Raw genomic sequence first — 24,870 nt, forward strand, 5'->3', positions numbered from 1 at the left:
ACATAACATAAAAATAAAGGGAAAAATTAAAAAAAGAAAGCTCTAGCTAGCCTAACACTCACAGTGTATAATTTAATGAATAATTTATAGTGAATATTTTAAAACAAATTCCAGTAAACATATACCACTGGCTCAATGTTGAAAGCATGACAGTTTTCTATACAAGACACAATTTCAAACAATTGTCTTTATATTTACTTAAATTTCAAAGAACTAAAAGTGAGAGAAATTTTATACTATTTACATTCCTAGGTTGTTTTCCTCCATCCAACCATTCTATGAAATCAATAATCTTTTCTTGAGTTTTTTTCTAATTTAGAAACATTTTAAGTAGTTTATTTGCAAACTGGGGTATTTTCACACTTTGTTTTAATGCTAAGACTTCAACTGTGGAAGCTGAAACAATACCTATTAAAGTAAATATTACAGCTACCAGTAACCCAATGAATTTTTAAGAATGTTTTTCCAGAATAGTTAGAAAATTTCCAAGTATTGTATTGAAATTTTTGGAATATCACTCTAACTTTACTGGGATCAAAAAATAAAAGGAGGCCAGGCAGTGGTGGTGTGCGCCTTTAATCCCAGCACTTGGGAGGCAGAGGCAGTTGGATCTCTGTGCGTTTGAGGCCAGTTGGGACTACAAAGCAAGTTCCAGGACAGCTACACATAGAAACCCTGTCTCAAAAACCTAAAATAGACAAATAAACAAACAAACAAAGGTAGTTGGTATACAATTATGCTATTATTTGTTATGCTATCAACACATTGAGTTAAACAGCTGTTATTTTATGTTTCATGAAATAAAAGTATGACTATAGTTGATCACAAGGATTTTTACTAATAATACATGAGGAGAAATTACATAAGACTATACATAATATGATTCTATCAAAAGTAAATTACAGTGTTTCTCACATTTCCTCTCTAAAGGGTAATAAATCATGTACTGCTTCCGTTAGGGTTTCTATTGCTGTGAAGAGACATCATGACCATGGAAACTTTTATAAAGGAAAAACATTTAATTGGGGTGGTTTACATTTTCAGAAATTTAGTCCATTTAGTCATGGTGTGACATGGTGGCGTGCAGGCAGACATGGTGCTAGAGAAGGAGCTGGGCATTGTACATCTTGGCTCACTGGCAACAGGAAGTGGTTTGGGACAGTGGACATGGCTTGAACATATATGAAAACTCAAATCCCACCCCTGCAGTGACACACTTCTTCCAATAAAGCCATATCTACTGTAACAAAGTCAAACCTCCTAATAGTGCCACTCCCTATGAGCTTATGGGGGTCAATTACATTCAGACAATACCATAGGTACTAAGTATTAATTTTCACAAGGAAGTATGATATGTCCTCTTGGATGAGGAAAAAATGAACCCATACTATTAAGAAAGACTAAACGGATAAATTTATTTCCACACCATAATTTATTAGACCATGAAATTTTTGGTGGGACCCACCTAAAGCCCCATAATAGATTACATGAAGTATTCTGCTTACATTAACCCAATGTGGAAATAATAACAAGGTTGCTCCTTGTCCTTGAATTGGAAAGGGAGACTAGTGAGGCACTTCTTTAATACCAGTTATGTTTTCTGAGATGCCTGTTTTAATCACTTTGCTTCCAATAACTTATACAGGTTAAACATTTATTTGTCCCATCCTTTCCAGTGCTATGAAAAGCTGTAACATTATTAACTCCAAGGCATCCTGGTGTATTACTTGTTATTCATGGTCAAACATATACATGAATCAGAAGCCTAATTGTACTGAGCATAGTAAAAAAAAAAAATGTCTTTTAGACATGTAAAAATAGCTTAGTAACACCACTACACCCAAGGCTGTACCTGACAAGCAGAACCCAGTGACATCACTCACTCAAGACAAGCAGACAGTCTCCATGACAGCCACTGGACAGTCTATAAGCAGAAATCAAGAGTAATGTTCTGCTCTGTACATCTTGAGAGACACCACCTTGACTTACCCTGCATCTAGAAAGTCTCCCCAAGGATTCTGACCCTCAAAACAGATGTCTGTTAGAGACTGAACCTGACCTTCAGCTAACATACTTAGCACAGGTGATCAGCCTTGGGGAAAGAGACTTAGGACCTTAGTTAGGAATTGAGGGTATGAATCTTGTGTGATGACCATCAGCATAATAATATATAACTTTTGTTACACTAACTACACGTATCTACCTTTGCATACAACATTACTCTCTTCCCACACCTCCCCTTCAGAATTTGTTGTCAGTTGCTTGGTGGGTCTTTGCCATACTGACTGCAATTACCACAACTCTTACCAATAGACCAAAACCACTATCTATAGAAATAGTAATAATTTATGATATCAACAAGCTCCATAATTCTGATAATAGCCAATATAACTAGTATTTTTAATACAAAATAGCAAATGCCTCAAAATAACAGTTATGAGTTTGTTTGCCTTATAACATTTCCAGTTTTACCAATGAACTCACCTATGAGGATCACACATGCTGTCCCAGGAACATCCCAAGACTCTAGCAGTTTCTGAAGTCTCAGAAGACAATGGGAGGGGTCCATGGAAATCTCTGTAAAGCAGCTGAGCACCAGGTATTTGGAAGGCATCTGGGCTCAAAGAAGGGTCTGGAGAGTGTCTTAGAGACTAAAAATTCAGAGGGCAACCTGATGACAGAAAGGTCCTTAAAAAGTGTAGGTGGACACCTGCATCACTTTCCCTGTATCAGGTTCTCACCTATATGACCATGGCAAGCTGTTCCTGGTCTATTCCTAGCATCCTGCCACGCCTAACAGCTACAACAGCAGCACTATGACCTCCACCTCTCTGGGTTTCATCATCAGCCCTGGTTGACTCCTTGACAAGCTCAATATAGGTCCTGAGGATCTCCGGGGACTAATCCCAGGGCTGCAAGTGATCAGGTGAGGTGGCACTCCATCTAACACCTCCTTCAGCTCCACAGATAATTGAGTCAGGCAAGACAAGAGCTGGGTTGTTGCATATGGCCTTGGACTCTCTGAGCCAAGCCTCTCTAACTCCTACTAAGCACAGCCTCTTCCTGAGGCAAATCCAGGAGAAAACTGTGCCACTCATCTGCTCACGAGCACAGCAATCTCAAGATGCACCCCAGGCAAGTCCCTCACAAACACCCATACAACATGACCACAAACATTTCCCCCTCCCTAAAAATGCCCTTCCAGACATTCTTTTAGACTGCCTCAGAGAACCTGGGAATCCTCAGGAGAATCAGAATGAAGAGTTCATGGCAGCTAAACTAGAGAGCTGCTCTAACATCAAGGCCAGTGGAGACAGCAGCCCTTCTACTGCAACCACAGGGCCCAGGAAACTGAATATCCAAGCTATCCTTCCTAAACTGTACACCCAACAATTCTGTCTGTCTTCATTCACATGGAAGGAATTAATACATGCAGGGAAACTACACAGAAAGTCACTCACCCTGCCCCAGCAGGTCCTTCTCTATAATTGAGACCCCTCTTGCAGCTCACTGCCTTCAACTTCAGTCTGTGACTTAGCTATTGTCTGGTCTGTTTCCTCCTGCAGTGTACACAGAGCATTATTCCTCCTCTTCGGGTCTGAAGGGAGAAGTCACGCGCCACACACAAATCCTTCCCCTGTTCTGCAATGGGCAGTCCACTATATGACTCAAACTGGTCACTTTAGAACTCTGCGGTGCTGGAGATGTGAAATCCAACATTTAGGGTGGTTAGTCAGGAGGATAACAAGGGCAACGCCCTGTGGGGCTACAGATAGTGTTCAAGTCCACCTCCATCAACATAGGAAAACTTGACTCAAAACTGCTTTTCAAAAAGACTGGAGATACAGCTTTTCTAGAATTAATATAACTTTATGGCACAATTGGTCCCTTGAGCAGCATTTAGAATAGGTTTTTCAATGGAGGGATGGGCCTTTCTGCTGGGTGTAAATCAGGGTTGTCTCCTTTGTTATAGGAATGTAGCTGGTTAATACCCTGAATATTTACATCTTATCATACTAACCACTAACGGGCAGGGTTAGCAAGCATACTACTTATCTTTGGGGTATTGGGGATGCAGTCCTCCCTTATCTAAATTCTGCTTTGTGACTATGTCTCGTAAGAACTGGTAAGTCTTTATACTATTTATTCTATTATCACAGTTTAACAGTGGATGCTACTCTACACAGGAAATACTGTTTACAGGCTCCACAGAATTAATTCCAGATGGATCCTAAGCCTAAACGATAAATGTTCAAAGTGCAGAACTTCTGGAAGATATTACAGGGACCAGGGCTCTCTGAGTTTGGCAAATCTGTGTTCCATAGAGACAGCAAAAACACTGTTACGATAAGGCATGAGAGGGGCCTTAGCAGGTCCCATGGCAGGTGAGAGACAGACACGCCACACAAACGGTGTTCATGTGGAGGCTTTTATTGAGAGAAAGGGAATGGAAATGTGAGGAGAGGAGGGGGAAGACCAGCCTCTGGGAACAGGAGCAGCATCGGAAGAGAAAGAGGAGGCACAGAGATGGGGGGGGGGGCAGGAAAGAAAGAAAGAACGGCTGAAGCTTGTCTCTTAAAGGGGCCATTTGCACCTGCATACAGGCTTACGTAGCCATGCAGCATATGACATACTGAAGCACGCCTGAGTATTTGCCTGAATGCTGACAAGTAGGGGCGGGCCAGCATAATGCCTGAATCCTAACATTAAGGGTGCTGGCATTTCACAATGATGTCAACAACAAGGGTATTTCAAAGCACAGTCCTCCTGGTGCTGTGCATAGATGCAACCGGCAGAATGAAATTATTCAGAGGCTGCCAGCCAGCCCCAGAAACTGCAAAGACCATGCTGAACTCTGCATCTGGGATCTGGCTCCCACCACACTGGCTCCCATGGCTCAACTGGCCGCTCCTCCCAGTCTGGGGATAGCAGTCCCTGGCTCACCATGTCCTGGTTTCCCAGCTCGCCCATGCTCTTCGCTCAGCTCCCAGCAGCAGCACTCTCAGCACAGCATACAAATCCACTGGCACCAGCCTCCCTTCAAAGCCAAGCCTGAAGCCGGTGGAGGAAGGGCCCTGCAACCACTTCTAACTGGCAGGTCGTCTGGAGGGCCTGATTGGCTAATCAGGCCTGAGTGACAAGAGCACCTCCCTTAGGATTACACAGTACTTAAAGACACAGTACAATGGTCCCTGACCCTGACTTCAACCACAAAGACCTTTTCTAGATCAGCAGAGACAATGTATTTCAATATCACTTGCCCCTGGCTCCAATAGCAGACCCTGCTTGCTTCCTGCACTCCATAGGCACTTCCCCTTCTTCCTCCTGGACACAATTTGACTAGCTAACTTGTACAATCCACTATACTATGTGGTGTGGAGTGATTGCTATCACAGGGGTGCAACAGTGCCCAGAATATTAACAACTAAAGAGAGATTTAAAGGCACAAAATGAGATGTTTGTTCTGTGACTTCACACTGAGGTCAGGTGAACTTAAGGTACTTTTTACCTGATTGTCATAGGGTCTTCAGACAACCAGGAAAGAAAATCAGGAACCAGATCACAAACAAGATAATAGGTCGTTCTCCCATCCCAAGGCTGGATGTTAGATAGCTCCATAGCTCCATTGCTTTAGGAGTTTTTGGTTTTTTTGAGGATTTTTGGTTTTTGGTTCTTTTTGTTTGTTTTTTGTTTTTTGTAGCTGTTGTTTTGTTTCGTTTGAGACAGGGTTTCTCTGTGTAACAGACCTGGCTGTCCTGGAACTGGCTTTGTAGACCAGGCTGACCTCTAACTCACAGAGATCCACCTGCCTCTGCCACCACAGCCTGGCTTGTTTTAGGAGTTTTATTCTTGAAATTCAGAGCAAACTGCTGGCAAATGAATAATAATAATAAGTAGTCTTCACAGAAAGTTGAATATTTGGGCTGTAGAGATGGCTTACTGGTTAATACTAGCTGATCTCCCAGAGTTCAATTCCCAGAAACCTCATGATGGCTCACAATCATCTGTAATGACATTAGGTGCCCTCTTCTGGCCTGCAGGGATACATGCAGTCAGAACACTGTATGCGTAATAAATAAATCTTGAAAGAAAAAAAAAAAGAGCTGGGCAATGGTTGAACACACCTTTTTGCTTCTACCAAAACCAACATCAATGGATTTACAGAATGTCTTATCAACTGACATGATATTCCACCTATGGTGATATATTATTTATGATTTATTAAAGCTTGCCTGAGGATTCAGAAAACAAAGTCATCCTCAAGCTACAGAGGTCAGGCAAATTAGTTCTCGAATTTTGCTCTGGTTCATGTGAGACTGAATTACAGACTTAGAATCTTGGAGAAGAGTGTTACTATTATCCAATTATAGGAATAAATGGTCAATTTGTGACACAAGGAAAAGACACTACCATAAGAAAACAGAGCAGAAGAGGTCTTTATCCATAGAAAACAGGGAACTTTAATCAGCTGTACAGAACGCTAACAAGGCAAGTGTTCACAACACCTACTGGACAGTAGCAAAACAGCCTACTGGAATGTCCAACTTGCCCATGGAGACAGACTATTAGGTAAGTAAACTTACTTGGGAGTGAGAACTGCATTCCTCCTCTTATGAGCCTCATTGTTTTCAGTAAGATTGCTAAAAAAAAAAAAAATAGATAGTCCTGATATAATAATTAGCATTTAAAATGAAAGATACTAAGTCTTGTTATATAAAACTGGGACCAGTGAGATGGCTCAACAGATAAAAATGCTTGCTGCCAGGCCTGATGACTTCAGTTTAGTCACCAGGACTAATATACTGGAAATAGAAACCAACTCTTGCAAGATGCTCTCTGACCTACACTCACAAATAAATAAATGTGTGGTGGTTTGAAAGAAAATGGATTCCAAGGAAGTGGCACTATTGGGAAGAGTGGCTTTGTTGGAGTAGGTATAGCCTTGTTGGAGGAAGCAAGTCACTGTGGAGGCCGGTTTTGACGTCTCGTGTATGCTCAAGCTTCGTTTAGTACGATACTCAGTCCACTTCCTGTTGCCTGCAAGAAGTAGGACTCTCAGCTACTTCTCCAGCACATTGTCTGCCTGCATTCCACCATGCTCCCTGCCACAATAATGGAATAAACCTCTGAAACTGTAAGCCCCCACCTCAATTAGATGTTTTCCTTTATAAGAGTAGTTATCGTCATCATGGCAATAGAAACACTAAGACAAAATCTAATTGTAAAAAAAAATCATTAGGGCTGAAGAAATGAGATGGCTCAAGGTTAAAAATGGCAAGTCTTCTTAGTCCTCTTTTAGAGGACCCAAGTTCAGTTCCCAGCACCTACATCAGATGGCTAACAACTTCTACTAATTTCAGCTGAAGGGGATCTAACATCCTCCACAGGCACCTGAACACACACTGCGTGCGCATATTGCACGCACACACTCACTCTCTTTTTCTCTCTTCAAAAAATAATCAAGGAAGGGCTGAAGAAATGGCTCAGAGGTTAGAGGTTAAGAGCATTGGGTGCTCTTACAGAGACTGAGTTCAATTCCCAGCACTCACATAGCGGCTTACAACCAGCTATAACTGCAGTCCCATGGAATCTGATGCCCTCTTCTGGGATATATATCTTTAAAAGTGCAAATCAGTGGTAACTATGGAAAGCCACACAAAATATTCCTGAAGTGTCAGGATAAGTTCCTGAAATGGTCTTGTATTACTTACCTACATAAAACAAAACAAAACCCAGGCACAGTAACACACACCTGTGATCCTAGCACTTGGGAGGCAGAGGCAGGAAGATTGGGAATTCAAGGCCAGCTACAAGTACAAATTCAATTTGAGGCCAGCCTAAGCTACATGAGAGCCTGCCTCCTCCCCACAAGCAAAATATATATATCCTACAACTTTGTACTCTACATTGTAAAATTTTATTATTTATGAGGAAGGAGGCCTCTATTTTGTATATTAAAAAAGCTTCAAATCTGGAATGTAACTTTACATGTAACCTTTTCTCTGGGAAAATGATACCTTTATTTTTATTTATTTATTTTTGGCTTTTTGAGACAGGGTCTCTCTATTGTAGCCCTGGATATCCTCACTATATAGACCAGGTAAGCCTCAGATCAAGACCCACCTGCTTCTGCCTCCAGAGACTGGAATTAAAGGTAAGCCACCACACCCGGCCTTCCATGATTCATTAAACTTACAGGGAATACAAATCTCCATGACAGGACCAAGCATACTTGGTATGTTTATTATTCCTCATTCTTTCAACTTTTCTCTTCTCAGCTAAGATTTATGTAACTGACTTGTTTTTGCAGCCTCATTACGAATATAACTGTTCTCCAATAAATTATGTCTGGAATATCATCTGAGGTCTCTGGTACACCAGCACCTGTGAATAGAGGCTAGCATTCACTTCATCACTTGGATGTCTGCCTTGTGAGTTTTCCGGTGTATACGAAGCCCTGAATTCCAACAAAAGGACTTCCCACATTCAGAGCATTTCCAGGGTTTCTCTCGTGTATGAACTCTCTGGTGTTCACCGAGAGAGGACTTCTGAGTAAAAGCTTTCCCACATTCATTACACTTAAAAGGTTTCTCTCCAGAATGAATTTTCTGGTGTATCTGAAGAGATGCCTTCCGGGAATAAGCTTTTCCACACTCGTTGCATTCATATGGCTTCTCTGTTGAATGAGTTCTCTGGTGTATAATCAACTGTGATTTTCCACAGAAGGCTCGCTCACATAAGCTACATCCATAGGGTCTCTCTCCTGTGTGTGTTCTTCTGTGTATAACAAGGTATGACTTGCTGCTGAAAGACTTTCCACATTCGCTGCAACCATAGGGTTTCTCCCCTGCATGAGCTCGCAAATGAGCAGTGAGCTGCTCCTTCCGACCAAAGGCTTTGCCACACTGACTGCAGTCGTAAGGATTTTTTCCAGTGTGGACTCCCTGGTGCACAATGAACTGTGTTTTCACATTGAAGGTTTTCCCACAATCACTGCACTGATAAGGTTTCTCCCCTGTGTGCATTCTGGTGTGAACAAGGAGGTAGAACTTACTCCTAAATGCCTTCCCACAATCATTGCATTTATGAGGTTTCACTTGCGTGTGAGTTCTCTGATGTACAATGAATGGGGACTTCAAACTAAATGTTTTCCCACATTCGTTGCATTCGTAAGGTTTTACTCCTGTGTGACTTCTCTGGTGTAAAACAAGCTGAGATTTCCAACTGTAGGCTTTCCCACACTCACTGCAACAAAAGGGCTTCTCTCCTGTGTGAACTTCTTGGTGCACAATGAGCTGTGACCTAAAAGAAAACACTTTCCCACACTCACTACATAAGTAGGGCTTTTCTCCTGTGTGCACTCTCTGATGGGCATTAAGGTTTGACTTGGCACTGAAGGCTCGTTCACATTTTGTGCATTTGTAGGGTCTCTCCCCTGTATGAATTCTGAAATGTACAACAAGCTGCGATTTACAACGAAAAGCTTTCCCACATTCATTACATATACAATTTTTTTCTAAGCTACTGTGTCTTTGATGTTTAAAAAAATAAGATTCCTTGTAACTATGAAATCGATCAGGATTCTTTCTTACAAAAATTCTGCTTGAACTCGAGTTTTGTACCACATGTGTCCCACATGTGTTATGCTTATGAAGTCTCTGCCTTGGAGAAACATGGGTTCTGGTCATAGAAAGTTTCCCAAATACATTACGATTATAGCTTCTCTGAACATTTTCATCTTGACTTTTCCGGTACCATTCTTTCCAGTCTTCTAGAAAGAAAAAACAAAACAAAATAGTTCTGATTTTTAATTCTGATACAGAATTAAGGAGATTTGAAAAAGCATGCAGGGGCTGAGGCACATGGGAAGGAGTCATTTAGGGTACATGAAGGCCTGGATTACAACACCAGTACAGCTGAGGGTGGGGTAAATCCTTTCCCTTTGGAAAGAGGCCTATAACACTGCTTTAAAACAAATATGGGCAAAGCATGGGGGTGATGGAAGTAACTAAAACCAAACAAAAACAACTATGTGCCCGTAAACCCAAGTTCTGACATCCCCATGAGCACAGAGCACCATCACTTTGACCCACAAAGCTACCCATCCACAGCCCTTCCTATCATAGAGGCTCCAGCCAAGGGACCAAGATCCAGCGACCCCCAGTCAATCCCAACCTCAAGCCTGGTCGAGAAGCAAAGCCAGCACCCCTTGCTGTCATCAATGAGCTTCCTTTCAAGTCACCTGTCACCAAGTCTTGGTCCTCCCAGTATTACCATTAACAGAAATGGACAAAGATGATACAGTCCTCAAGACCCTCCAAAGATGCCAAGCTACGCTAAGGACCTTCTGTATGTATAGTATGGCCACACATATGTGTATGAAGTGTGATCATAAATGTGTGACTGTTAACAAAAGAATGCCATTGTGTTGTCTTTAAATTGTTTAATTGCTGGGGAAGGAGCAACAGTTGTTAAAGTACAGTTTACTTGGGAGGGAAATTTATGCTTTTGTTTCCATGGAGGGTGAAGAGCTGTGGATTCCTTCCAGACTGGTGTGATTTCATGGGGCAGGACTCCCTGAAGCAGTGGCCCAGGTGATCCAAATATTTGTTTTCATTTAAATTTGGTTGGTTAGAAATGGTAGTGGTCACAGTCAATCACTTTTTAAAGGAAAAAGGAGGAATATGGTATAGAAATGATACTTTGTATTGGATCCTCATTTGTTGATACTTTTTTTAATACTTTATTTATTATGTATACAGTTTATGCAGTCTGCCTGCATGCTAGCAGAGGACACCAGATCTCATTCAAGGTGGTTGTGAGCCACCATGTGGTTGCTGGGAATTGAACTCAGGACCTCTGGAAGAACAGTCAGTGCTCTTAACCACTGAGCCATCTCTCCAGCCCCCTTGTTGATATTTGTATTGGAATGGATCTTCATTTGTTGATGTTAGCTAGGCTTTCAAGATATATATTCTTCAAACCTTTCAAAGACCTACCTAATAAATGGCATTTAAATGGTTTAGGGTTTTTCTTGACAGTAAGACACAACTGCTCGTGGCACACCAATTACATCTGAGAGGAAGATGGGCATCCAAGAAACTCATTACAGAGTTTGCCTTTGACGTGGCAAGACTAGCCATTTGGGCGAGATGCTGCTCTTGCCTGAACTGTTTGACTGTTGCTTTATAAACTGGACATGCAGGACCTACAGGAAAGTGACTCCTGAAACAGGATGGACAGCCCTAAAAAGTTTCCTGCTTCATGGAAGAGTCTGCCAGATATTCTACAAGACACAGAAAAAAAGTGACAGACAAACTGCCAATGCAGGTGGACAGTTTAGAATTTCCCGCTTTTCTGAGAAGTCTGCCAGACACATTGTGGCCTGTAGGCTAAAGATGGATGCCCCAACGTTACCAAGAAACTTTGGGTGACTATCTAGGAAGCAATGTCCTTGTCAGTTCTAGAGTTAATCTTTCTATGGTCTTTGATGGAGTTGAAGATAGATAGTTATAGTAACATACTAAGATAGAATGGTTGAAATCTTATAGTTCTTACATGATAACTGTTTTGTTATATATAAAGAAGTGGGAGATGTTGGGACCCAGCCCCCATGGGGTCTCTAAGAGTTGTTTTCCAGAATAACCCACAGGAATCTCCTGTTTTCCTGACCTCACCCCACTAGCATCAATATCCTGTTGTGAACCCTTTGACCTGGGGTTTTTGTAAGTTTGTACATATGGCTGCTTCACAATAAAGGTGAGAGACATTATCTCAGAAAGCAACCAGGCATCTTGTCATTCATCCAAATCTCTAGGCATTTGCTGGATACTCAGACTTAGTGGTGGCCAAGAACAGCCACACTGGTAGTGAATTGGTCATGATGAAAACCATTTTAAAAAGGGGTTTTAACAAATATACTTGCTGGACAAGATAACACATGCATTTAATCCCAGCACTTGGGAGGCAGACGCAGGAAAATCTCTGTGAGTTCTGGGACACCCTTGCTACATAGTGAAAGCCTGTCTCAAAAATAATACTCCCTGCCCCCAAATAAAAGAACTAAAAAAATATACTTGCTGGGCTGGAAAGATGGCACAATGAGCAAAGGTCTAATAACCCACTTTAATCCCCAGGACTCACATAATAGAAGGAAAGAACTGACTTCTAGAAATTGTCTTCTGAATTCTGCACATGTGCAGTGGTGCATATAGCACCCCCAACCCAAAAAATGTTTTTTAAAACATACATACAAAGCTGGGCATTGGTGGTGCACACCTTTTATCCCAGCACTCGAGAGGCAGAGGCAGACGGATCTCTGTGAGTTCGAAGCCAGCCTGGTCTACAACAGCGAGTTCCAGGACAGGCTCCAAAGCTATACAGAGAAACCCTGTCTTGAAAAACCAAAAAGATAAAATAAAATAAATAAAACTGTTTACATCTGAATTTTACTGCCATAAGATTCTATATAGTTAAAGCATGAACTACATCATGCAGAGTAAGTGTTAAGACATTTACATCTGCTGACAATGAGACATTAAAAAAGAATGAACTAAAACTGGGCATGGTGGTGTGTTGATAAATTATCTTTTTTAACACTATGAAGATGTCTCTCTCTGATTGGTTTAATAAAAAGCTGAATGGCCAATAGCTAGATAGGATTTTGGGGTCCAAGAGGACTCTGGGAAGAAGAAAGGGGTCACCAGCCAGAGAGCAAGCAGTATGGGCACTGTAGAGATGAGGAAATGAAACCACAAGGCAGAAAATAAATTAATAGAAATAGATTAATTTAAGCTATAAGAGCTAGTTAAGGCCGGGCGTTGGTGGCGCACGCCTTTAATCCCTGCACTCGGGAGGCAGAGGCAGGCGGATCTCTGTGAGTTCCAGGCCAGCCTGGTCTCCAGAGCGATTGCCAGGATAGGCTCCAAAGCTACACAGAGAAACCCTGTCTCAACCCCCCCCCAAAAAAGAGCTAGTTAAAAACAAGCCTAAGCTATCAACCAAGCTTTCATAATTAATAATAAGTCTCCATGTCATTACTAAGGGAGCCAATGGTCCTGACAAAAAATCCACCTACATTGTTGCATGTCTATAATCCCAGTATGAGAGAGACAGAGAGAGAGACAGACAGACAGACAGACAGAGAGACAGACAAACAGAGAGAGATATTCTTCTCAAACCTTTCATCATCCTCATCAGGACTAGAGAGATGGTTATGCAGTTAAGAATACTTGTGCTCTGCACGCCAGAAGAGGACACCAGATCTCATTACAGATGGTTGTGAGCCACCATGTGGTTGCTGGGAATTGAACTCAGGACCACTGGAAGAGCAGCCAGTGCTCTTAACCACTGAGCCATCTCTCCAGCCCAACCATTTGTATTTTCATGGTCTTCATTAGTTATTTATTCATATTGTCTTTAAGGTCCTTGAACACATCCATAATTCCTATTTTGAAGTCCTGGGTTTGTGATTCAGCTAAATTGCTCTTAACATCTGAGCCATCTCTCCAGCTCCAGCAGACATACATGGAAGCAGGATGTTCATAATAAATAATCTTAAAAAAAAAATACTTGTGCTCTTATAGAGGACCAAAGTTTAGTTCCCAGCAACCACAGTGGCTCACATTCATCCTTAGCTCCAGTTTCTGGGCATTTGACTCCCTGTTCTGATCTCTGAAGGCACTAGGCACATGCACACGTACATGTAGGCAAAATATTGATACACAAACAAACACACACACACACACACACACACACACATACACACACACACAAAATCTAAAAAAAAATTTTTGAAAGAGTAAAAAATCAAAGTGCAGTGCCTGAAGCCATAACACTAACAAAGGAAGCTGCTATCAATACCAATGAAGAGAGAGGTACCCGACATTGTTCTAAGGGGGCTTTATCTGACCAAAGATAATTGTTATCTTCTTCCCTCTATAAGAAGTTTCTCTTACAACTTTCTAGTTTTAGTTTCATAGCTATACACTGAATCACAAGCCTATAATTCCAGTGCTCTAGAGGTAAAGGCAGGAATATCTCAGCATGGTCTACATAGAAAGCTCTAAGCCAACAAGGGCTACAGTTAGACTCTGTCTCAAAAGGCAAAAAAAACAAATTCAAGCACCTTTACAATCCTTGGCATGCTTGAAACAGACATCTTAGCCCTTAACTATATTCACTCAGATGGTGAGAACTTCACCCATACTTGTCAGATGGGAGCACAAATATACAAAGAGATCCTGGACTTGAATCTGAATTATGGCCCCAAATATGTACTGACTAAAGGGATGCGCTCATATTTCATATCAACAAGAACATTTTTGTACACAAGCATATGAAAAGGCACTCTATCCTTAATACCCAAAAGTCTACCCCAAAGCTACGTCCCCACCCTCTGCACAGCAGCCCTGAATAGAAAAGATATCCATCCTTCTCCTATTCACATTGTCTAGTCAGGAAGGCAGGTCATGATTCATAGAAGCCAATCCATCCCTTTTACTACGGCTGGTTTGAACAGCAGATATGAATTTTTTTTAAAAAAATGGGCATGATAACACAGGTCTGTAATCCCACCACTCAAGGGTAGAGATAGGAGTGCTAGAATTCTTGACCACATGAGAACCAAAAGAGAGAGGGGCAGAGGGTGGGTAGGAGGGAGAGAGGGAAGAAGACAGGAAATGAATACATGGTCAGATTACTAGTTTCAAAAGAACCCAGACACCACTGAATGGGAGCTTGCAAAAAGAAAAATGACTTGGAGCTTGAGAGATGGCTCAGCAACTTAGAATACTTGCTGCTCTTGCAGAGGACCCAGGTTCATTCCCAGTACCTACAAGGCAGCTAATGACTGTTAACTCTACTTACAGGGAATCCAATTCCTCTTCTGAGCTCTACAGGCACTGCATGCCTACAGTACTCAAATGGGCAAAATTCCCATATACATAAAATAAAAATAAATAGCCATGAGAGGTGACATATACCTTTAATCCCAGCATGCAGTAGGCATAGGCAGGAGGATCTTTTGAATTTGAGACCAGCTTGGTCTTCAGAGCAAGCTCCAGGCCAGCCAGGGCTATACATCAAAATCCTGTCTCAAAAATAAATAATAGGGCTCAAGAGATGGTTCAGTGATTAAGAGAACTCTTTGCTCTTGCAGAAGATCCAAGTTTGATTCCCAGTACCCACATGGTAGCTCATAACCATCTGTAATTGCAATCCCAGGGGATCCAATGCTCTCTTCTGATCTCCTCAGGCACCAGGCATGCACATACAAACATGCAGGTAAAATACCATGCAATCAAAACAATTATCCACATAAAATTATAAAAGTAAATCTAAAAAGCTATTCTAAAAATAATAAAACTAAAAAGAAAGAAAAATGACTTGATTCAGAAGTTCCTGCCATGTCTGTATGTGGTATCTGACACTGGGGATCCTGCTAGGCTACTGAAGGTGTAAGGGAAGAATATAACATCTTAGGACAACAAGAGGGTACCAGATGGAAACCTACTTCTGATATCAGCAAAGTTCTGAAGTAGTCACTTTGTAGAACTGCTCTATGCAGACTACTGGTCATTTGAGACTATATACTCTTACTATTTTACTTAGATTGAATCAGATAATTAAAATACCAGTGTATTTTCCCAGACTACTCATAAGATGATTTCAAAAACAAATCTAGTACAACAGTAAAAAAGAAACCAAGAGATCCCAGATATGGTTAAGAATGTGAACTAAGGGCTGGAGAGATGGTTCAAAGATTAGGAGCATTGGCTGCTCTTCCAGAGGTCCTGGGTTCAGTTCCCAGCAACCACATGGTGTCTTAAAACCATCTGAAATAAGATCTGGAGTCCACTTCTGGCCTGCAGGCATACATGCAGATAAAACACTGTAAATAAATAAATGAATCTTTTATAAAAAAAAAAGTGAAGAAAAAAAGAATGTGAACTAAGTATGCACCAATACTGTTCTAGACTGGGTGACAAAAGAAGACAAGTGTTAAAAGATAATCTTCAGGAGTTCACATCCGGACTTCGGAGGTGGAGGTTACTGAGTTCTCAGGTCGGTGGTGACGGTAAACCCAGCTGCCTCTGGAGCCAGGTCTGAGAGGAGGGTGTCCACTAGGCTTTTCTCTCGCCCGTGCGAGCACGTCATCGGTTTAAGACGCCGTTGTGCTTGCGGAAGGAGCCCGATTCTGAGAAGAAGGAGGTCATGTCCTCGGCCGCCACGTCTAAGTACTTAAACCACATGTGGCAGGCTTTCTGCAGGAGAAAGTGTCGCCATCCACGTTGGGCTCAAGCCGCTCCAGCCGCCTGTTGTTGTGCTCCCGCAGCTCTCCCCCGACTCGCGCAGCACCAGCTGCTCGTTGTAGAGCAGGCGGTCCCGGTCCTGATCCTGGTCCTAGTCCCGACCCCGGTCCTGTTCCCGCATGCACCACCAGAGCAAGTACAGGCGCTACTCGCTCGTATTCACGCAGTCGCTTCCGGTCCCAGTCCCAAGGCCGCCACTACCACTGAGATAACTTTTGTGGGCCGTTGCAGAGGTCCCGGAGCAGGTCGCACTCCCGCGAGAGGTCGTATCACCGGAGGTCGTATCACCGGAGGTCGTACTATGCTATCACGAGCAGGCTGCTACTACTTACTACTACGGTTTCGGCCGAGGATCGCCCCCGGTGGAGGGAAAGATCCAGAAACAGGTCTACCAGTCGCCCTACTGGTCCCGGAGCAGGTCGCACTCCCGCGGGAGGTCCTATCACCGGAGGTCATACTACGGGATCATGCGCACCGGCGGCGCTACTACAGTTTCGGCCGCTACTACAGTTTCGGCCGCAAGGTGTACCCCGAGGATCGCCCATGGTGGAGGATAAGATCCAGAACCAGGTCACGCAGCAGGAGCAGAACTCCCTTTCGCTTAAGTGAGAAAGATCGAATGGAGCTGCTGGAAATAGCAAAAGCCAATGCACCAAAAGCTCCAAGAACAGCCAACTTTGATTTGCCGACAAGTCTCCGGACTGCAGCCAAGGAAACAAGCCAGAGAGCAGCTGTTTTGAGCAGTGGCTCAAAGATGGAGCACTCAGAAAATCAAGCTGAAGATGAAACTAAAAATCACAGTGAGAAATCTTCCACACAAAGAAACATAGCCTTCAGTTCTAATAACTCCATAGCAAAGCCGATACAGAAAACCGCTAAAGCTGCTGAAGAGACATCATCAGGATCACCAAAAATAGATCAGAAAAAAAAGTCCTTATGGACTATGGATACCCGTGTAAAGGAAAACTAAGGGCTGGGTTCCCTAAAACTGCACTTTACTGAGCGTTCCTGTCCTCCAGCATTAGCCTACCTGCCTGAGTATCATGGCAGTAAATGTTGTAATTAAACTCCATTACAGAAAGATGCTTAATGGTGACATGTTCACAGTTGAGGTTTCTCTTGAAATTATAGAACACAGATGGGCCAGAAAATTGCACACAGTTGGAAATCTTGTATATACTTGTAAGTATTGTATAGTGTTGCATATGTATATGGGTGAATTTTGTAAGGCACAGTTGAATACTGTGTATTTTGTATATTTGTTAATAAACTTTTTATTATTTGTCTTTAAAAAAAAGATAATCTTCAGGGGCTGGAGAGATAGCTCAGCAGTTAAGAGCACTGACTGCTCTTCCAGAGGACCACGGTTCAATTCCAGGTACCCACATGCCAGCTTACAACTGTCTGTAACTCCAAGATCTGACACCCTCACACAGGCATACATTAGGCAAAATATCAATGCAAATTTTAAAAAAATATATAATCTTCAAAGACCAAAATACCAACAGAAACAGAAGTAGTGGAAACATTCATTCACAAAGGAAAAGATACAAATACAAAACAAGCCTACAGAGTCCAGGATAGTGGATTAGCTATTCAACCACAGTAGTCATATTAAAAAATGAAAAACCTGAAAGAACGATATCCTGGTTACTCTTAATTGTTAGCTTGACAACATGCAAACTCATCTAAGAGAAGCCTCGAACTGAGAAACTGCCTTTATCTTGTTGGTCTATGGGCATGTCTGTGAGGTTTTTTCTGATTATTAATTAATATAGAAGGGTCCACCCCACTGTAGACAGTACTATTTATTCCTTGTGCAGGTGATTCTGGACTATATAAGAAAGCTTATAAGCAAGCCAGAAAGCAGCAGTTTCTTATGGGTTCTGCTTTGAGTCTATATCAATATTCCTGCCCTGGTTTTCCTCAATGACAGACTGTGTCCTGGAAGTGTAAACCAAATAAACCCTCTCCTTCTAGACCTGTTTTTGGCCAGTATTTTATCACAACAGAATGAAACTAGAGCAAATGGTGGCTTTAAACATAAGATTTTTCCCATTCCTGAAACCAGAGTGAAGTCTTGAAAAATAGACAACTAGCCGGGCGTTGGTGGCGCACGCCTTTAATCCCAGCACTCGGGAGGCAGAGGCAGGCAGATCTCTGTGAGTTCGAGGCCAGCCTGGTCTCCAGAGTGCCAGGATAGGCTCCAAAGCTACACAGAGAAACCCTGTCTCGAAAAACCAAAAAAAAAGAAAGAAAGAAAGAAAGAAAGAAAGAAAGAAAGAAAGAAAGGAAGGAAGGAAGAAATATAGACAACTTTCCTATAGATAAATAAAACCCAGGATCAAATGCAGGAGAAAAAGGAGGAATATGTGAATTTTAGCTTTCTAACAACAGGAAACACATTTTCAGAATGCAAGAGCTTTTCCATGTCTACACTGCAGAGGGAGACAGCTAAATCTGGGGAGTAACCCTCAGTAGATAACCAGCAAGAGGGAACATCGTTCAATGATACACATGAGGAAGATCTGGACCCACAGGTAAGGTCTTAAATAATTTAACTGTCAAAAGCAGACAAGACCCACGTGAAGGGATACACTCTGGCCCTGGACACATGGGGAAGGGCCCAGGCCCAGCACAGGAAGATTTGGTGGACTTTGCAGAGCCCCCATTGAGGGCCCTACCTTGCCTGGGGAGTGGTAGGTGGGTGGGGTGGGGGTAGGTTGGGGTGGGGAGGAGGGATGGGGGTGAGGGGAGGGAGAGGGAGAAGGGACTTACATGTGAAACAAGCTTGTTCCCTAACTTGAACTAATTAAAAAAAAGAAAGAAAGAAAAAATGAAAAAGAAAGGAAGAAATTCTCTCAGGGCCCAACTGCCCCCTGAAAGGAAGGAGATTAATCCAGAAGGCAGACTCTGGACAGAGTTCAGGGAAGAGGTACACGCCCACTTCTCAGAGCTGAAAGGGGAAAGAGAACCCAACATTCAAGGTGACAATTGAGTGCCTGACTTAAGAAATTCATAGTCTCATCCCAAGTCAGTTCCATCAGTTTGAGACTTTCAGGAGTTTCTAGGAACACCACCACACCAGTATCAAGTCCCTAAGTGACAGCCAATTTACCTCCATACCTACCATCTTCCTGGTCCTCAATCACCTACCTGGACAGATCTGTGTGGATATTTTGGCATTTATTATCCATGGTTCCTTTCCTTGCTCCAACTTGAAGATTAAATCAGGTTTGGACCCAAGATATCCTGTGTTAATATAAAAAAAACACAAAGGATGCAGACCAAAACTGCTAAGGGTAAACTACAAAACAAAATTGCTAATTTGCACTTGAGAATAATAATTTAAAAAAGGAAGACCAAATAATCACCAAGAACAATTACCTTTTTAAAGTTCAAATTCATAATCATCAATTACTTCAGAGGTCTCAAGTTAGATCAACAAAAGGTTATGACTTCCGGGTGAGTTAAACAGAGATGTTGGACTCACCCACTGACAACAGGTTGCTATAGTTCTCCAGAATCACCTCTCTATACAGGTGCTGTTGTGCAGAGTCCAGTAGCTGCCATTCTTCACACGATAACTCCACAGATACATCCTTGAATGACAATAACCCCTGTAAGAATACATACTCTGTTAACTAGATGTACTCACAGCAGTTAGCATGGGGAGAATGCAAAAAACTTAAAAAGAAAAACTATTCCTCTCCAGATGGTCTGTTCTGCTAGGTCCATCATCTACTTTTTAAAAGAGTAGAAAATTGAGCCTAAAGAGATGGCTCAGTGTTTTTTTGTTTTGTTTTGTTTTGTTTTTTCAGTTTTAACTTTATTTTATGTGCATTGGTGTGACAACGTCAGATCCCCAGGAACTGTAGTTTACAGACAGTTGTGAACTACCATGTGGGTGCTAGGAATTAAACTTTGGTCTTCTGGAAGAGCAGACAGTACTCTTAACCACTGAGGAAATGGCTCAATATTTGAGAACATTGGCTGCTCAATCTCAAAGATTGAAGTTTGGATCATAGTAACCAAATAACAAATAATGCATCCCCAAATGTCTGTAACTCCAGCTGTGAGGGATCCAACACCCTCTTCAGGTCTCTGTTAACACCAAGCACACACATGGTACACAGACATATACACAAGCAAAACATCTGTACACAAAAAAAAAAATTAAATTAAAAAAAAAATCAACCAGTCAATCATAAAAGTACCAGGCACTCTTTCTCTGAGAAGTTTTCAGTCTTGAAGGGGGAAACAAGCATATAAACAAATACACAAAAGCAGGCCCAAGGTAAATGTTGTACCAAATGGACAGAACAATTCTCAGTAAGCACCCAGACCCAGCTCCACTGAGAGTCATCTAAGTGGTTCCCCCCAAAGTAATGGGATGGAAAGAGAATTTAGGAAGTGATCAGGATGAGGTTCACCTGGAAACAATGAGGGGAAGCACCAGTGAAAAACTAGAGTTCAGCCTCCTCCTTCAGGAGCCTGAAGGCAACTGGAGTGTACAGAAACCCCGTCTACACTGGAGTAAGACAGAAAATGGCTTTCTGTCTTCTGCTATCCTGTGTGTCTTCCATGCCCCAGTAATCCAAGTCCAAGAGAACAACAGTCATGATATACAGGACATGGGTGCTGGCAGGGGACAACAGAGAAACCCAGAAATGTCTATTTCTTTTTCAAAATGTAAAAAGGTGTTGTCAATTATGGAAGAAAAAAATGTATACAGAGGACAACCTGTATTCACTATACTGAGATACAGCAAACACCACTTACAATACTGAGCAGAACCTGGTATATTCAGGGACTGTGGCATCCCAGAAACAGAGAGGAAGGTTCTTATGATACACAGAAAAGGAAGGAGAGGGGGGATGGAAAAAATGAAGAAATTAAGTACATATCAAGTAAACACTAAGTAATGAACACTGATAATCAGAATTTACACATGATAATTACAGTTTTTATGCCAGTGTAACACTGAGAAACTAAACTAAATGCATTTCATATGCAACCCATTTTACATGAATGTCACTAACATAAGAGAACCCCAGTGCTGCCACCCAGTTCCCCATTCCTGGGTCACTAAAACTTGCCAACTCCATAGAGAACCAGCTAATGTTCTACTGTGCTATCTGGCCGGTTAATATTGCCATCGACAAAAATCCAGAATAGTCGAAGACACAAACTTCTGGGCCTACATGTGAGGAATTATTTCAATTAGGTTGAGACAGGAAGACCCCCTTAACTATGGATGGAACCATAGGCTGACGTCCTGGGCTGAAGAAAAAGGGGGGAATGAGCTGAGCTTTTTGAACACAAATGCAATGTATGCCCAACTGATTCAAGTTCCCACCACCATGGAAGCCACCATAACGGACCACATGTCCAAACTGTGAGCCAAAACAAACTCATCCTTTCTTAAGTTTCTTCTTGTCGGGCATTTTGTCACAGCAATGACTCAAGTAATTAATACACAGGCTTCCCACAATATATAACTTCAAAAATCAAACACTGACAAAATTATAAGATTTAATTCCATTAAGTAGCTCGGTGCATGCATGAGCTCTACCTCACCTCTCTGGCTTCTTCCAGGTAAATGGAAACAGTTCAGGACCAAGGAGGAGTCAAGCCAGAGCAGTAGAGGTAATAAGATCCTCATAGACCTTAGGGTTAGTACATAAAAAGGAGGGGGGAGTCACTTTGATTTAGCATGGTGTGGATAATAATCAATTACTTCATCCGGTGCCCATCACAGAAGCAGCAAGCTATCCTGATCCTGAGAAAAGTGAATGATTAGAAACCTGTTGAGAGGCTATATGGCTTGCCAAGCATGGTGGTGTATACCTTTAGTCCCAGCACTCGGGAAGCTGAGGCAGGCAACTCTCCGTGAGCTCATCTATATAGAAAGTTCAGGTCAACTCAAATATATAAAAGAAATGTGAAGCCAGGCATGCTGGTGCACACCTTTAATCCCGGCATTCGGAAGGCAGAGGTAGATAGAGCTTTGTGAGTTCGAGGCCAGCCATAGCGTTCCATGCCAGCCAGAGCTCTGTGGTATGGCCCTGTCTCAAAAAACAACAACAACAACAACAACAACAACAACAAAAACATAAAATGTATCATCCTGTTGATAGCGCCCGCTTCAGGGCTTGGCAGGCAAAAGACATTGAATGAATATGCATTTCCAAAACAAGCGAAAAGGGGCGTGGTGGTGATTTACCCGACGAGGTCCTAAGAGTCTGCATAAAGTCAGCCGCTGGTTGACAAGAATTTCCTTCAGACCACCTGCACCTGACAACAGAGTCCAAGTACACCGAGGCGCGCTTCTGCAGAGCCCGGAGAGCGTGCAGGCCTAGATACGACTTACGGAGTAAAGACGACTACCGACTGTAACCGGTCAGCTTGTTAAAAAGCGACCCAACGTACCCTGAACGAAGCGGACCGTGGTTCGGCTTCCATGGGTTCGAGTACAGCCTCGGGGCTCCTATCAACAGAAAGAACACAAGAGGTCGGACGAAGAGTTCTAGTCTGTCAGTAATCCTGAAGAGCCGAGTTGCCGGACAGCGGGCTCCGGCCGGGATTCCGGGCTCCGGAGCGGGCTGGCTGCGGATCCAGAGCCGCCGCAGCTGCCAGCAGCTCCGGGTCCCCGCTGCGAGGCAAGCGGCCCCACCAGCGCACTCGGAAGGGAGAAGGGCGGAGGGAAGGGGAGCGGCGCACAAAGAAGCGCGTCATTCGCTCGCTGGACATGCGCCTGGAAGGAAGGAAGCTCTTTTTCTCCGAACGCGCTGCGGAGAGACTAGTTCACAGAGGCAGGACGAGAGCCAGCCAGTTTCCGCGCTCACGCCTTTAAGTCCCAGCACTCGGGAGACAGAAACTGGAGGATTTCTGTGAGTTACAGGCCAGCCAGGACTACATAAAGAGATCCTGTCTCAAAAATACCAAAAGAAACAAACAAAAACAAAACCCACGCTGGAGACGCCTCTCAGACCAGTAAAGAGACTTGGCCGCTTCACTGAGCACAGACATGATACAATACACAGTTGAAGATGGCTTAAAGAACTGGCTGCGCATCCAAAGGACCCGGGTTTAGTTCCCAGCACCCACAGGCCGGCTCACAGTCAACTCCAGTCCCAAGGAAGCTGACCCAGACATACGCGCATTCAAAAACACCATAGACTGGGGGTTAAGGGGAAGGACAGGACGCTTTACGATTCACTAGGTGACATACGGTTGTGAGTATTAGTGCATCAAATAAAAAGTCATTAAAGGAAAAACTATTGTGGATGTGAAGAAAAATAAAAACACATGGAAAGGTGAAGTCTGTCCAAAATGAATCTAAGTATGCAGATACTACAAAGGAGCGCAATCTAAGGTCTTCTGTCTTAAAAAGTTTTCATCCTGCCACTTGGCCTCCATTGGGATTGTATTCAAGAACCAGAAGGTGAGCTGGATCCCAGCGCTCAGGAGATCGAGGCAGGCAGATCTCTGTGAATTCCAGGCCAGCCTGCTCTACAGAGTTAGTTCCAGAACAGCTAAGGCTATTACATAGAGAAATCCTGTGTCAAAAAAAAGGGGGGGGCTCTTCTTGAGATATTTAAGTTAATGAATTCTTCCTTTAAATCATCTTCTTTGGGTGCTGGAGAGATGGCTCAGTGGTGCACTTCAAGAGAACACAAGTTTAATTCCCAGCACTCTGGCAACTCACAGCTGTCTCCGGGGATCCAATATCCTCTTCTGGCCACTGAAGGCACTAAGCATGTACATGGTTCACAGACAAAAATGCAGGCAGAACACTGATACACGTAAAATAAATAAATTTAAAAATAAAAACATTCTAAAAAAAAAATCTGCTCCCCTGGGGGCAGACAGGACTTTTCCTGTCTCCCTCTTCTCTTCTGTCCTCTCTCTGTCCCATGTCTCTGTTTCTTTACCCCTTTCCCCTTTCCTCTCCCCTCTTTCCATTCTAATAAAACTTCTCACTTAAAAAAAAAAAATCTACTTCAGGCCAATGAGACAGCTCAATGGGTGAAGGACCTTCTGATGAACTGAGTTCTATCTCAGAACCAGAGTTTATGTCCCAGGTAGGAATACAGAATCAACTCCACAAAATTGTCTGCTAACCATATTGCACTATGGCAGACACCCTATTCCCCTCATCATACATACACACGCTAATAAATAAATAGATAAGTATGTTAATTATCTGTGTCACTGAGAGACAGGATAGAAAGAAAAATTATGAGGACATGAAAAAGAAAAGGAGCTCTTCAGCCTGGAGTCTGGTTGAAGTCTCACCAGCTAAATATCAAGGATTCCAATGCATTTACTTAGGGTCCTTTCCTCATTTAAAAACCCATGGTTTTCTAGTAATCTCATGGAAAAACCTTATTTATGGTGAAAGACATGTCCTAAATTCCTTGTGTAACTCTAGTGGTTCTCAGTTTTATTTTCTCATATTGTAATCCCACCCAAGGTACCTCTTGGAGCCAATTTATAATCTCAGTTATCCTAAAAGGGAACAGAGATAGAGGAAGGGAAGTTTCCTAGTTTG

At 42.6% G+C, this 24,870-nt stretch overlaps 1 protein-coding gene across 2 annotated transcripts; it reads right to left on the reverse strand.

Moving 5' to 3' along the window:
* Window positions 1-1,137: 1,137 nt before the first annotated feature.
* Znf26 (zinc finger protein 26) lies at window positions 1,138-22,986 on the reverse strand. 2 transcript variants are annotated; one of them, XR_004769487.1, is made up of 5 exons: window positions 22,746-22,986; window positions 19,807-19,933; window positions 19,470-19,565; window positions 8,198-9,772; window positions 1,138-6,641 (listed from the first exon to the last, which is right to left on the reverse strand). XR_004769487.1 is itself a non-coding variant. In XM_027415843.2 (4 exons), exons 1-4 carry the CDS (start codon window positions 22,776-22,778, stop codon window positions 8,406-8,408), a joined length of 1,623 nt encoding a protein of 540 aa, XP_027271644.1. In that variant the 5' UTR covers window positions 22,779-22,986; the 3' UTR covers window positions 1,138-8,405. The 2 variants fall into 2 exon arrangements, 1 of the variants encoding a protein (XP_027271644.1); XM_027415843.2 differs by having other exon boundaries at window positions 1,138-9,772.
* Window positions 22,987-24,870: the final 1,884 nt, after the last annotated feature.

Source organism: Cricetulus griseus, chromosome 4 (assembly GCF_003668045.3).
Source record: "Cricetulus griseus strain 17A/GY chromosome 4, alternate assembly CriGri-PICRH-1.0, whole genome shotgun sequence".
Classification (NCBI taxonomy): domain Eukaryota; kingdom Metazoa; phylum Chordata; class Mammalia; order Rodentia; family Cricetidae; genus Cricetulus; species Cricetulus griseus.